The 15,838-nt window shown below is 41.1% G+C and overlaps 1 protein-coding gene across 6 annotated transcripts in view; it reads left to right on the forward strand.

Moving 5' to 3' along the window:
- usp6nl (USP6 N-terminal like) overlaps positions 1 to 15,838 on the forward strand; it is a 277,494-nt gene that overhangs the window by 247,039 nt on the left and 14,617 nt on the right. For all 6 annotated transcript variants that reach the window (XM_038811849.1, XM_038811850.1, XM_038811846.1 and 3 more), the window contains 2 exons: positions 4,028 to 4,127; positions 6,464 to 6,616. In XM_038811849.1, coding sequence (XP_038667777.1) covers positions 4,028 to 4,127; positions 6,464 to 6,616 — 253 coding nt within the window. The remainder of the gene's footprint in view (positions 1 to 4,027; positions 4,128 to 6,463; positions 6,617 to 15,838) is intronic.

Raw genomic sequence — 15,838 nt, forward strand, 5'->3', positions numbered from 1 at the left:
CAATAAGCACATGCTGCAAATGCCTAGGCTGGTACTCAAATGGAATACATTGTAATAAAAGCCAGTCTACCTGTAATTTATAATACCAAAAACGACAAGGTGTATAAAACATAGCAGATGCCACATTTACGGGCTCCAGATTGCCTGTTGACATGTGTAGAATCTGGTTTATACACAGCTGGAAACTCACTCTTTCTGTAGATTTGTTAACTCATAATACAAACCCGTGGTGCAAATAATATGTCTCTTATCTGTCGATGATGTATTTAAATAAATTCTAAACTTGGCTCGATAAGTTGCTTGTAAACATCTGATGTACACCAGCTCTCTATGTAACTGCTGTTAACGAGAACAAGGATTAGAACAGTATACATTTTGTTCATAGATTACAAACTAAATATCATCCTTGTACTCATGCAGCTTTTAATTGCCGCCTTTATGGTAATCTGTTTAGTTTGTAATTTTGTATGTCAGAACGCCTGTAGAACGTAGAACATTACAGCGCAGTACAGGCCCTTCGGCCCTCGATGTTGCGCCGACCTGTGAAACCACTCTAAAGCCCATCTACACTTCCCTTATCATCCATGTGCCTGTGGCACATTATTTCACAGGAAAGAAGTAGCATACACTGATGATAAAGATTGCATTTATATTCAGAACTTGTGAACAGTTCAACAGCAAGGAACCCATTCTCAGGATCTTTATAAAACTGCCTTTAAATCATGTGCTGTGTGACTTCATAAGATCGGGTGAAAAAAATATGCAAAACTACAGTTACGTAACTGCACACAGAGATAAACTGCAGAAAATAAATCAATTTGATACTCTTTGGTTTTCTTTCAGTCGAAAGTCATGCACTGTACAATTTCATTTCCATTACTTAAATAGTTATTTCCTTTTGTAGCCAAATGGCTCCTCCTGTTCGTGTTGGGTATAATGAAAGACTTCACAGATCTTCTCTTCATTAATTTCAATTGATTGTCCTATTTTCTTTTTATCTGAGTTTTTGGTACGTTTTAAAAGTTTTACACAAAACATTTCTAAACCAGCTATTTTAAACACAAATAATTTTGTAGTAGGCCACAGAAGCATGTTTTAAATTGGCAGAGTGAAGATTATGTTTGACTAGCATAATTGTTTTTTGCTTCAGTCTTTAGTGAGTAGGAGACATATAACTTAGAACTCTTAAGGTTTGCAGAGGCAAGTTATGGTACTCATGCCACCAACATGGTTGCCGAACACCCGTGTCTTGTACTCTTCAGGTAAATACATTTTAGAGGTTGGGTAAATTGCTCTTGAGAATCTTTAACTCAGGGAGGGAACTGTGGGAACTTAGGCACAAATCTTTTGCAATGACTGAAAACTGGAGAGCTGCCTGGAGACTAGAAAAGAGCTGGTTGTTCCCACTTTTGTTTCCATTCCTTACTCATCCCTGGAGCATATCGACAACAAGGACACCAACATCAGACTTCTTTTCATTGACTACAGCTCCGTCTTTGGCACCATAGTCCCACCCAAGCTCATATCCAAAAGCTAGGACTCTGCTCCTCCCTCTGCACCTGAATCCTTGACTTCCTGACCCACAGACCGCAATCAATAAGAATAAACAATGACACATCCACGATAGTCCTTAACGGGGCCCTGCAAGGCTGCGTACTTCGCCCATAGAACATGGAACATAGAGTACAGAAGGAGGCCATTCCGCCCATCGAGTCTGCACCAAACCACAAGCCCTCATTTCCACCCTATCCCCTTAACCCCATAATCCAACAACCCCTCCTAACCTTTTTGGTCTGTATCAATGGTGCTGAGGTGGAGATGGTTGACAGCTTCAAATTCCTAGGTGTAAACATCACCAACAATCTGTCCTGGTCCACACACGTTGATGCTCCGGCCAAGAAAGCACAACAGCGCCTGTACTTCCTCAGGAAATTAAGGAAATTTGGCATGTCCACAATGACCCTTGCCAATTTTTATAGATGTATCATGGAAAGCATCCTATCTGGCTGAAACTTGGTATGGCAACTGCTCGGCCCAAGACTGTAAGAAACTACAGAGTCACAAACACAGCCCAGTCCATAACACGAGCCCGGCTCCCATCCATTGACTCTGTCTACACCTCCCATTGCCTTGGGAAAACGGGCAGCATAATCAAAGTCCCCTCCCATCAGAGTTATTCTCTCTTCCAATCTCTTCCATCGGGTAGAAGATACAAAAGTTTGAGAAACATGCGCTAACAGATTCAAAAACACCTTCTTCCCTGCTGTTACCAGACTCATGAATGGCCCTCTTATGGACTGAACTGATCTCTACACAATTCTCAACAGTTGTAGCACTATATTGCGTATGCATCACCCGATGTCTATGTTTATGTATTTACATCATGTATTGACCATATATTCTATGTTTTCATTGATGGGTGATCTGCCTGGACTATACGCAGAATAGTACTTTTCACTGTTCATGGCAATAAATCTAAATCTATTAAAAAGGGTAATTAAGATCCAGATTATGCAGACATCGTGGCTCAAGTTACCAGATGGAAGATAAGATCATGGCGAACGGGACAGAAAATAAATTGTGAAAGATATCCAATATGGGTTCATGAATCTTAACAAATTTTAGTATTGCAGGTGGCCGTCTTGGATATACAAATAAAAATCTGAATATAAAGTTACATTGCCGACTTTTAAAGGATTTTGGTCATTTCCAGATTTTGTGTCTTCAAATATATAATATTAAATCCATAAAATGTATACCTTGCTGAAGCAGTGAAGTCACACTTAACCCCTTTTTTGAATGACTGATGTTAGCAGTCAGATTAACTCAAGAGCATCCATTAAAAACATTGTATCTTCCTTGAAACACTGTTCTTCTGGACTAAGTAATTTTTTAGGATACCTTTTCAGATTAAATTGTTCTCGTTTCCTTTGTGCAGATGCTTGTTATGATACATGGAATATTAGAGGTTGTTCCTCATAATATGCAAATCTGATTAGATTTCATCATTAATCTGTGGCACTGGGCATAAACAGTATCATTGGGCTAGATGTGATGTGGTGTATTGCTTTTATAGGAAACAGTTTGTATATAAAATAATGGTATTTAAGTCTGAAATAATGTTTGAACCATCAAATTAAAGAGACAGGATGGTGCGCTTCAGGCTAGTCATTGAATTTCCATTTACATTAATCAGCTGAACAGCAAATTTTTCCCAAGGGAGCCTTTTACTTCCATCTTCCATCTAATTCAATCCATAATTCCACAGAACTGCTCTTCTCTAATGAGCAACACAGCATATATCTGGAGGGTCAGTAATTTTGTACATTAAACCTTTTACAGTCTTAAATATAAATTTTACCTCTTCTCTCAATTTAATTAATTACAAACTTAAGACAAACATTTTCAACCAATGTGCAATACTTTACAGGTTTATGACTGTAAAATGAAAATTGTACTCGAGTGTAAAAAAATGAACATATTGAAGAAACTAGCTGTATCTGGAATTAAAGGGAACCTAATAATGAACCAGATTAAACTATTTAAAGCTGCAGTTTGGTTCCCAGAATGTAACATATATAAGCCAGGAATATAGTATCAGAAAATTGTGAAAAATGAACATAATGGTACATTTATAAGCAATATATGTTCTATAAGGTGCAAGTTATTTAACCCAGTAATGATGCTATGAATAGTCTATCCGGCTGGATATTAGTAATGACGACCTGTCTTATGTGGTTGTATCAATATGTTTTCAGAAGTCATCGTAGCAGCAGCTGTCTGTCATGCACAACTTTATTTATTACATGGTATTCCTGCCTTTATCTTTGGATTTCTTTTCATTTACTTGTCACAAAATATCTTGATATTTTCTATCTCTGAATACTGGCGAAACAGTTGCTTTGAACCGCTGTCAGGCACAAAGGAAATGATTCTAAAGCAGACAAATTAACTTTAGAAATATTATGTAAAACCTGAACCATTTACAAGTATATTTATACGTTTTTTTCAATTTACCTTGTCACAGACTCCCTTCACCCTAACATTGAGGCTATGGGACATCTACATGTTGGAAGGAGATCGGATTCTCACAGCAATGTCATATACTGTTCTTAAACTTCACAGAAGTAAGATCATTTAATTCACTATTTGCGCTCTAGTTTTTTGGTCTCCTTTGTAGCAAACCATGATCCAATTATATAACACAATCTGAACCTCTTGACTTTTGTGTTTTTCCAGACCGATGGTCGTGGGTTTAAATCAAATATCATGCATTAATTTAAGAAACACAGTTTTGGGGCTAATAGGCATGTAATTATTAGGGAAAAGAAGGATAATGCTCAGCACACTACTCTCTAATCACAGTTGTGTAAAATTAAGTTTTCACACCTACTGTTGGCCGAGGTACATAATTGGTGGAAAATGGTGTGCATTTATTATTCTTGTGGATTGACATCCACAAAACATTTAGTCAAAACTCGCATAGTTCCATTTCTGCTCGAAGGCTTGCATCATACCATCATTCATACTGAACTGGAGTCAAACTGAGATCTCACAGGATAGAATAATGTTTTTAAAATGCATTTCTACCTAATTTCTCCCTGTATATCCACTTCTGTCTAGGTACCACACCCCTCTCTTGCCTTCATTATCTCATTCAAGCAATCATCCTTTATGTGTAAGCCTTAATAGTGAATACCACTGGACCATTTAAATGTCGGGGGTACCTCAGCAGAGATATTTTCATCAGATATTTAAGTGTGCACATTACTATGCACTAATCACTGTTTCTAATTGGGAACAAGATTCTGTACTTGGGTTTGGGACTTATGGAAGCAATTATAATACCCTATCTAAACATGGACTTTCAATGCTGCAGTAAGTGCATTTATCTACTGAAGCTTTGGGACAGGGACAACTTTTTAAAACATGGTTAAATAAATTTTTAGACCAAAGCAATTTACTGCTTATTTAACCCTCTCATGACATTCGAGGCACTCAACTGGGAGGTTGCAGGAACTGCTCTGATTCCTTTATAGCTTTCAATACCTCTGCCATTCCTTGCTTATCCAGCAGGAGGAACATATTCCATTGCTTCTTAAAGTGGAATGGATTATTACAAAACATTCTAATTGCAAAACTGGCAAAACCTATTTGCTTTTTTAATTAGTGAATATGACTGAAGTCTTGGAGGAACTTGTAGTTGGGGCCATTATCTCAAATCTGGGCAATGAGATAATTTTTATTATGAAAAATACATGTTGTATGACACAAGCTTATGAAGCTATGTATTTTTCCAAAAGGGCAACAATAATAGGTTTTGAACAATACTATGGAATACTGTTTGGTAGGGTTAGATAAGCGCAGTGCCAAGAAATGTAATTTGTTAGATTGTAAGACCAGAATCAACCTTTGGGAGCAGAGATGAATTAACAGTAAATTCCAGTCTCCTCCTAGAAAGAGTTATAGAACATAGAACATAGAACAGTACAGCACAGAACAGGCCCTTCGGCCCTCGATGTTGTGCCGAGCCATGATCACCCTACTCAAACCCACGTATCCACCCTATACCCGTAACCCAACAACCCCCCCCACTTAACCTTACTTTTTTTAGGACACTACGGGCAATTTAGCACGGCCAATCCACCTAACCCGCACATCTTTGGACTGTGGGAGGAAACCGGAGCACCCGGAGGAAACCCACGCACACACGGGGAGTTCTGCAATTGAAAATCAAATCCATACATTTGAAGCTATTAATTTGAATTCCCTTTGTTTTATTTACTAAAGATTATAATGCATGTGCATTCCATGATGTGTTATGCTGAAGCAGGCTGTATTCATCTATTCTGCATTTGAGGAATGGAGAAGAGGGGGGAGAGAGAGAAGCACATTGCTCTGCATTTACCCTTTCCTGAAAAGGCCAAAGAACACTTGATTGGGATAGTTTGAGCCTCAGCTGTGGCCTTCCAGTTGAACAGTCTTAAAATGCATTGTAATTTGGATTATATAATGTGAATGAACAGTTGGGAGAATACTGGAATTTTGCTGTCTTCTACAGCTCACCATTAATATTTTCCCTTGCGTGGCACGGGTGCGAGGACAGGAAAAGGAGGCGGGGGGGAGGAATATTTGTTGAGCAGAGAAGCAACTAAGTATATTGGTGCTGCAGCATACTGTGCCACAAAATGGTGGAAATATTTGTGATGTTGATTTTTCAATATAATAACTTCTTGAATTCTGTAGTATGACTCGGCAATGTTACGAAGCAAAGGCTGGCCATTTTACTCCAGGAAGGTTAAAACTGAAGAGTACATGGTAGCAGAATGATGCTCCTGCATGTAAGAATAGGTAGATTCTCACTTCATTAGCCAGAAAATAATGAGTAGTTCAGAGGGACCCAAAGAGAAGGCAGGAAAATCCCTTCTCGAAAATAGTAACAAAAGTCTTTTTATTTTTACAGAGCATTTGATGAAGTTATCAATGGAAGATTTGATAGAGTTTCTGCAGGAGTCTTTGGCCAAGAACTTTTTCTTTGATGATGACTTGGTCATAGAACATTTGCAAACCTCCATGTCTGAACTGAAACGTAGCAAATTGGACTTGCCACCACCAGGTGAGATTTCCAGTCTAACCATTAATAATACAAATAAGTTGTTCCTTTATATCTCTTTCAAATAATGAAAATAAACCTTTTAATTAATGATTTTAGGGCAAGATTGTTATCCTGTTTGTGCATAGGTTTTTTTCTGTGATTTTGATTAATTAATGCTTCTGTTATTTTGGAGGTGCTAAACTGTGAACGATGCACTTGCATCCATAAAGAAGGACCATTTGACCAAAGTTAGTCTGTGTAGTGTTCTTGCAAATTAATCAGTTATGCATTTGGCAAACTGATCAAAAGCAGCTTAGATAAAATCCAGCAATTGGATTGTCTTTCCATTCTCGTGTTTGTGGAATATTGTATCGAAAAGCTAAATTTAATTGGAGAATAGCAATAGAAAATTTAAATCCGAGTTCACTGATTACGTTATCACCAGATATTTTTACAAGCCAGCCAAACACATGGTGGGAGTCAAACTCTTCCTTTGTGTATTTATGTATTGCGTCGCAGTGATTTCAAGTATTTGCTGTTGAACCAACAATCGGATTTCAAGCTCTTGTAATTAATATATTATTTCTAACTAATCTGAAGTTCAATCTTACCTTAAATCCTTTCGCACTACCCTCAACAAATATCAGAATTACTTCGAGCTCTGCTGACTCACAAGCAGCAACAAATAGTTTCCATCCCTATGTTTAAATACTTGCTCAGCTTGCTGGGTCTTCCTCCTGACAATTCTTTTAAAAAACAGTCAACATAACAGAGTTAGCATAAGTATCTGATGACAACCAAAACATTTCTGACAATATTACCAGACACTATAAAAGTTCAGCTTGTTTTTATGCATATATTTGCTCAATCAGCAGCTCAGCTGCCTGCATGCTGATTTTTGTATAGTTTCTCTGACTTTTGTGGATCATTGTTTTGAGACCATAATGCATGTGAATGAGGGCATACACTCATACTGTTCTCTTAGTTTTGTTTTGAAGAGTTGAGGTTAAAAAGTTATAACTTAGTTGTATTATCATATGATATGGTATGACAATTAGTTTCAAATGTTCACCGACCAGTATGTGCTCATTGCGGAGGATATGTAGGTCAAATAATTAAATACAGTGTACAGTTTTGAAGTTTAGGAAAAAATTCTAATTACTGAGATGAAGTCTTAACTACTTTTTACAAACTACAATTCCGTAAGAAATTATTATGTCAACCCTTTGTTTTAAACTAATACAAGCAAAACATATGCCATAGTTCATTGCATTCTTTAAGGAATTCTAATTAGTTAATGTGGCTTTAACAACATGAGACTCTTGTCAAATGGTCTAGATTTTAATCTTTATTTTAAATATGTGGAATGACTGTGTAGAATATATGAATGTTGTGAAGGCTTAATTTGTTTATTGCAGATGTGTAACTGTTATGTAATTTATGTATAAACTTGAGGGAATACGATTACGTTGTGACCATTGTAATTCAGCACTTTTCCAGTAGATGGCAGGAAGGTTTGTCCATTAACAATTTGTAATGCAAAAAGACTGCCAAAAATATTTACCGATTATTTTATTTTTTTCCCCGCCCCCCCAAAAATATACTTTATTCATAAAATTTGTACAAGTACATTACAAATCATTTTGACTACAAAATTACAGAATATGGAACGAAATTCAACTTGCCTCCATGCAGCACGGTCCATTCTATTTACAGTATATGTTCCTTGTCAGACATAGAGCCTGACGGCAAACGTTTCAAATTGAAGATTACAAAAGTGCAGTAGAATACAAATTTTCTCTATCCAGCTTGTACCACTCTGGGGCAGCTCATTACAATTTCAATGTGAATTATTGTTCTTGATTTTCACAATGTTCATTCCATGTCAGACATACAGCAAAGATGTTTTACACAGATTCCAGTCCCTCAGTGTGCTATGGCTGAAAGGCCTTTAGGCAGCAACCTTTCCCCAATGCGCCCCTGTAGCAACCTTTGTGTGTCTCTCAGCATGTAATCCTGGACCTTGGAATGTGCCCGTCAGCAACAATCTGTTGAGGACAACTCTGTGCACTGGAAGACCAGATTCCGGGCAGATCAAAGAGAGCGTTTCACCAAGTTTATGGTCCTCCGGCCACACGTGCATTCGTATGATGTTTGTCTCTACATACGTCTGAGGAACAGCTGAGAGAGCACAGAGTCCTGTGTCACGGAGCTTCTTGGGATGAGCATCAAGTAAAAACCACTGCATCTCTCTCCAGGCCTTCTTTGCAAAGCACATATCAGAAGGAGGTGGCCAACAGTACAAAATGTTCATTATTGCTTTATTTGTTGTGTTGGCACCTGGCGAAAGCTTGTCAAATTGCAGACCTTTCTACATTCTATTTTAGTCGATTCACAAACTTGTCAACCTACTATATTATTTAACATGCTACTTTTTACCAAACAGCCAGCAACTAATTTGAAAGAAGTTGCTTGAAATTTTCACTTTGATATTTTGATAATAGAGAGTACTGGTTGGGAAACTATTAAGTATAATTTTAATATCTAATTGAGCTTTAGCTATGAGGAAATGAAAATGAAAAATGAAAATCGCTTTATTGTCACGAGTAGGCTTCAATGAAGTTACTGTGAAAAGCCCCTAGTCGCCACATTCTGGCGCCTGTCCGGGGAGGCTGGTACGGGAAGATTAGGTATGGGCTGGTAGGAGAGATTGAATAAACTAGATTGTTCTCCCTGGAAAGACCGAGGCTGAGTGGCGACCTGGCAGAAGTTTATTAAATTCTGAGGGGTATAAATATGGTGAACAGTTGGAGACTTTTTCCCAGAGCGGAAATGGCAATTACAAGGGGGTACAAGTTCAAGGTGAGGGGGGAAAGGTTCAGTGGAGATGTGCGGGAGAAGAATTTTTCACCGACTGTGGTGGTGGCCTGGAATCCACTGCCAAGTGAGGTGGTTGAGGCAGATGCATCAGTGACCTTTTAAGACTTATCAAGATAAACACATGAACAGACGGGATATAGAAGGATACAGGCGGTTTGACTAGAGAGGACACGCGATTGGTGCAGGCTTGGAAGGCCAAAGGGCGTGTTCCTGTGCTGCACTCTTCTTTGTTCTTTGGATCTGATCCTCCAGGGTACTGCATTGCAAGGTTTCCTACTCCGTATTATGTTTATGGTGATAATGGTTTGGAATATGTTTGTTTTCATGAAAATGTTTTCTTCCTTTTTTGCTTTTATTTTAATATGAGGAGCAAAACACCAATCTAAATGTGGGATGGGTAATTTTTATTAATTCACTGGAATAGGGCTGGCTGTGAGAGTCAAAGTGCCTGAACTGGACTAAGGAGCAGTCACTGCTGTGAAGGAACAAGTAAAATGTATGCTGTGTTGGATGTCAGCAGCCTGCAAGAAGAAACCTCCTCTTGAACCACATCGGCACTTTGAGAATTGTCACTACAGACGCCTAAAGGGCTAAAGAGAAGCTTCCTACAATTGTTGTTGCAGTCAGGGGTTGAAAAGGGAAGTGTTTTCTATAACTGCTCCTGAAAGTGTGCCAGATAAAAACCCCCACCTGTACTGGGAGAAAGGACGTCACCTTTGCTGCTGCTGTCAGGGTTCTAGAGGTAAATTGCATCGAGGATGTTGGGATGAAACTGAGTTTTGCAATCTGAAAAAACTAATACCATAGACTTTTCCCCCCCCCTCCTCGACCTAGATTTTGGGGTCATTGGCAAATAAATGCCCCTTGCCAGTCATTAGAATTATGCTTGCCCACAGACTTGCTGTGGACCTTTTCATTGAAATATGAAATAATTGGAGAGTTAAAAGCAGCAGAGTGCCCTCTCCAGGAAATGTAGAACATGTATGATGAAGGCAAGCAATGATATGTCTCCTTAACCAATCAGATTGAAGAACTTTTTCTGAGATGCACACAGCTGAATTTCCTCATGGGCTTCATGGATCTGATGTCAGGACCAAATAGGGTAGACCAAATAGCCTTAGTGGTAGCACGCCCAACAGTACAATCATCCTGGAAGTAGCCACCTAATTTGCTACCAGCAGCAATCAGAGGCCGACGGCTCTGATGCTTTTATTTTAATATGGGGAGGGTGATTTTTATTAATGCACTGGAGTACGGCTGGCTGTGGGAGTCAAACTGCCTGAACTGGATTGAGGAGCAGTCACTGCTCACCAGGAGAGGTAGGTCCTACTGAGGCAAGGCGGGACTGCAGGGGAGCATTGAAAGCCAAAATTATTTGGGGTGACATCTGTAGGCCCCTCATTAATGTTTTTTTAAACAAGGTAATTCATAAAAGGTACATCAAAATTACAAAAAGAAAAACAAGAGCAATGATGAACAATCTGTAATACAGTAACATTGCATATAATATTATAACAATATACCACGTTACAAACTCTCCATATATACAATCCCACCAACCACACCCCCAAAGAGTTTTTTAACTAAAATAACCCATCCCTAACCCCAAATATACAATAGCTACTATACCCCACAGCCCCGTCCCTGACATTTTAGTACTTATTGGAAAAAGTCGATGAACTGCTTCCGACTCGTGGAGAACCCTTCGTGCATTCCTCTCATGGCTAACTTAATTTCCTCCATGTGAAGGAATTCAACAAGGTTCTACACCTAAGACCCGAGGTCTGCGAGTTCAGCAAAATTCTCCTCTGGGCTAGCAGGGAGGCAAATACCAATGCATTGGCTTCTTTCCCCGCCAGAGCACCCGAATCTTAGAACACTGCGAAAATTGCTACCCATGGGGACGACGTGACTACCATTCCCAATACCTCAACAATACCTCGATACCCTCCAGAACCCCATCATCTTCGGACAGGCCCAGGGTATGGTTCATAGAGGACCCAGCGCACCAAACACAATGGTCAAATACTCTTGGGAAGAATTGGCTTATCCTAGCCAGTGTCATATGAGCTCTATGTTCCACTTTGAATTGAATAAGACTAAGTCGGGGATGTGTTAATCTGACGTGGTGCCTCCAAAGGCCCCCTCTCAACGCCATTCCCTCTTCCCCCGCTCCCAATTCCTCCTCCTGTTTTTGCTGAATAGCCTCCATTGAAGCTTCCTCCCTTTTTAAAACATTTCTATTATTACCAATGTTATGGGCCAGGGCTTAGAAACTCCAAAGCTTATTATGGAGTTCACCTGACCTACAACCTTTATGTTGAATTTAGCTAGGATAAACACAAGAGCCTTCCCTTCAGATGTGATTCAACAGTCTTCCTATATACTTTAATCAAAATAAGCTTTATGCAAAGAACTTAGTTAACACTTATGTAAGCACACAGCAAGAATTTTTATCAATCACAAACGTAAAGACACCACCCAGATACAGTAATCTATGTATAACACTTAATGAATTCCCCCTTAACTGTTCCAATTCAAAAACCCCTTTTCAAGCGCATGGCCCAGCACTCTGCATTCTCACTCGAATGAGCCTGGCTTTCCCTGAGATTCTGGCCCTATCTCACCAGCAGGTTTAAACCTTTCCGGAAAGCAAACTATATATTTTAAGTTAACAAAACAGGTAACCATAATTGATGGGTTTTTTTCTGGAACAACTCTTTAAAATGAAAATAGAGAAAGCTGAAAGTTAAAGTAAAACAAACCTCCCAGCTACAACTCAGCTCCACCCACACAATGACATCACTGAAACCATGTGATAAGACAAAATACTTTCATAAAGGGACACTCACATGACGCTAACATGTATCAAACCCCCCCCCCCCCCCCCCCCCCCCCCCCCCGGAAACATACCTCCCAGCAATCAACTATACAGTCTGTCCAAATATTTCCCCTTTTTCACCCTGAATTAGCCTGAATTGAAGCTCTCTCCTTCTTGGCCAGTTCTGCATATACGTCAGAGATCTTGGCCTTCCCAATTGCATCCTCTGATGAGAGCCTATCCTCCAGACCCGGGGGTGGGGACATTGGGGATGGACCTATTTCTTTTCTCAGAAAGGCCCTGATTTCACACTGACTTCATTTCAGTGTTAATGTAAGCCTACTTGTGACGATGAAGATTATTATGATTATGATTTGGAGGCATCTGAACTCATTACTTTTGAGTAATTGGTAAGCTTCTGCCAGTTCAGTCAAGTCTGCAAATTCCCTTCCCAGGAACAGATCTTTGAAGGATTTAATCCCCATTTAAACTTAGCATTTTGCCTGGCTGGGATAAATCTATGGTTATCACAAATCATATACATGCCCCCCCATACAAAGTATTGCCAGTACTGATTCCTTAGTGTGGAAACTACCACCAGATTTGCCACGATCAGGAAATGGGTCATGTGGGAGGGGTCTGCGTGGAGGCGGCTTCGTGTCGTGGAACAAGCTTAAGGGCTTTGCTGTCAGCGCCTCTGCCGTTCTCGCCGGTGAGGCAATCCTTGAGGCCAGTGGTTGTGGGGGCAGTGGAGACAGCATTTGGGACTGGAAGGTGCCTCGGTGTGGGCACCGATCTGCAACAGCGTAGGTTTGCGCCGGAAGGGTTGGATGCGAGGTTTCGGGGGTGGCTGCTGGCAGGGGTTGAGCGTTTTTTAAAATGGGGGACAGGTTCGCGAAGCTGGAGGACTGGAGGAAGAGTAGGAGTTGCCCTGGGGTAACGGTTTCAGGGAGCTGCAGGTCCGGGATTTTGTAAAGAGAGAGGTGCCATCCTTTCCTGGGCTGCCGCCCCTGGCGTTGCAGGATACGATACTGTCGAAGGAAGAGATAGAGGAGCGGAAGGAGGCTGCAGACCCGCTTCAGTGTGATTTGGACAAGCTCAGTGAGTGGGAAAAAGCATGATACAGTACAATGTGGATGAATGATGAATGTGAGGTCATACACTTTGGTAGCAAAAGCAGGAAGGTGGTTTATTATCTGAATGATTATAGGCTGAGAGAGATGAATGTGCAATGAGACCTGGGTGTCCTCGCACACTCGTCACTGAAAGCGAGCATGCAGGTGCCTCAGGCAGTGAAGAAGGCAAATTGTATGTTGGCCTTGATCGCAAGAGGATTTGAGTAAAGGAGCAGGGATATCTAGCTGCAACTATACAGAGCCTTGGTGCAATCACACGTGGAATATTGTGTGCCTTTTGGTCTCCTTATCTCTGGAATGGTGTTCTTTCTATAGAGGTAGTGCAGCAAAGGTTTACCAGATTACTTCCTGGGGTGGCGGGACTGGCGTTTGAGGAGAGATTGAGTCGATTACAATTATATTCACTGGAATTTAGAAGAATGGAGGGGGAGGGGTGTGGGAAGACATGTTGTAGAAATGTATTAAATTCTAACTGGACTTGACAGAGTATATGCAAGAAGGATGTTCCCAATGGTGAAGTGGTCCAGAACCAGAGATCCCAGTCTAAGGATGCAGAGTAAACCATTTAGTCCTTCGCGACTCCTGCGAGCTGCAGAGAACGGATGCAAAGACCATATGCATTTGATATGCTAGGCCTGACCTGGGGCTATTCATCTGCTAGGACAGAGGACCCACAACTTCCCTTTTAAGCCTTAATGTTTGGAACATTTGACAATTTTAGGGACCCAGACAAAGGGATGCACACCCTTTATCAAAGCCAGAGTGGAGGAGGTAGGAATCATGTGACATGAACGTCTCACTGATGGAACTAGTTCTATTGCCTTGCTTTACTAAAAAGTCTTTAACATCTCCAAGCAACAGCATAGAAAAGGGGGCTTTGATTGGGTGGAGTGGAAGTACCTGTGGGAAGTCCTGGGAAGGTTTGGGTTTGGGCAGGGATTTGTTGATTGGGTCCGGTTACTATATCAGGCACCGGTGGCGAATGTAAAGACCAACCGGGTTCGATCAGAATATTTTAGCCTGTGCCGGGGGACAAGACAGGGGTGTCCACTCTCCCCACTATTTGCCCTGGCCATAGAGCCTTTGGCAATGGAGCTGAGGGCATTGAACATTTGACGGGGGATAGCGAGAGGGGGGGGTAGTACATAGGTTCTCGCTCTAGGTGGATGATTTACTCCTTTATATAACAGAGCCGTTGGGGGGAATCGCAGGAATTCTAGGATTATTGGAGGAATTTGGCTGGTTCTTAGGTTACAAACTGAATATGGGCAAGAGTGAGGATTTTGCAATCCAAGGGGGCAGGAGAGGAGACTGGGGGAGATGCCGTTCAAAGTGGTGGGAAGGAGTTTTAGGTACATGGGGATTCAAGTGGCAAGGGACTTGGCTCAGCTTCATACAGTAAATTTGGGCAGGGTGATTGAGCAAATGAAATGGGATTTTCGCAGATGGGACGTGCTTCCGCTGTCATTGGCGGGGAGGGTACAGACTGTGAAGATGACAGTCCTCCCGAGATTGCTGTTTGTGTTTCAGTATCTCCCAAATCTTCATCCCCAAGGCATTTTATAGGAAGATGAACGTGGCCATCTTGGGTTTTATATGGGCTGGGAAAGTCCCGAGGGTGAAGAAGGACCTTCTTGAGCGGGGGCGCGGCGAGGGGGGCTTGGCCCTTCCGAACTTTATTAACTATTACTGTGCGACCAATATTTCGATGATTAGGAAATGGGTGTGGGAGAAAGTCATGTGAGAGTGAGTGGAGGCAGCATCTTGCAAGGGCACGAGTCTGGAGGCTCTGTTAACGGCACCTCTCGTTCTCGCCGGCTCGTTACTCCACAAGTCCAGTGGTAGTGACAGCCCTGAGAGTGTGGGGGCAATGGAGGCAACAGACTGGAGGGGGTGTTGGTAATCACAGGTTTTCTCCAGGAGGCTGGACGAGGGCTTTAGGCGGTGGCAACGGGCATTGATTGAGAGATTTGGGGATCTCTTCATTGAGGAGGATTCCTGCAGGAAATTTAACAGAATGCATTCTAGGAACTCTTGCACCATTCTGCCTTTTTTTTAAACCACTACTATCCAGTCTATATTTGGGTAATTAAAGTCCCCCAGAGTAATTACTTTGCAATTTTTTTTGCAAAATTGTTACTCTACTCCCTTCCCACTAGTTGGTGACTTAGACTATACCAAGCAATGTAATTGCACTTTTTGTGTCCCTTAGCTCCAACCAAATTGATTTTGTCCTTTGCCAACAGCCAAACAGGCAGATGGGGGTCACAGTTTATCATCTCATTCGAAAGACATATCTGACAGCACAATGCTCCTCAGTACAGTACCACCCTGGACTGTCAGCGTTTTAATTTTTCTCGGGTGCTGAAGGGGTTGTGAATCATGAACTTTGTGATTCAGTGGCAG

The sequence above is a fragment of the Scyliorhinus canicula genome, chromosome 11 (genome assembly GCF_902713615.1).
Source record: "Scyliorhinus canicula chromosome 11, sScyCan1.1, whole genome shotgun sequence".
In the NCBI taxonomy this organism is placed as follows: Eukaryota; Metazoa; Chordata; class Chondrichthyes; order Carcharhiniformes; family Scyliorhinidae; genus Scyliorhinus; species Scyliorhinus canicula.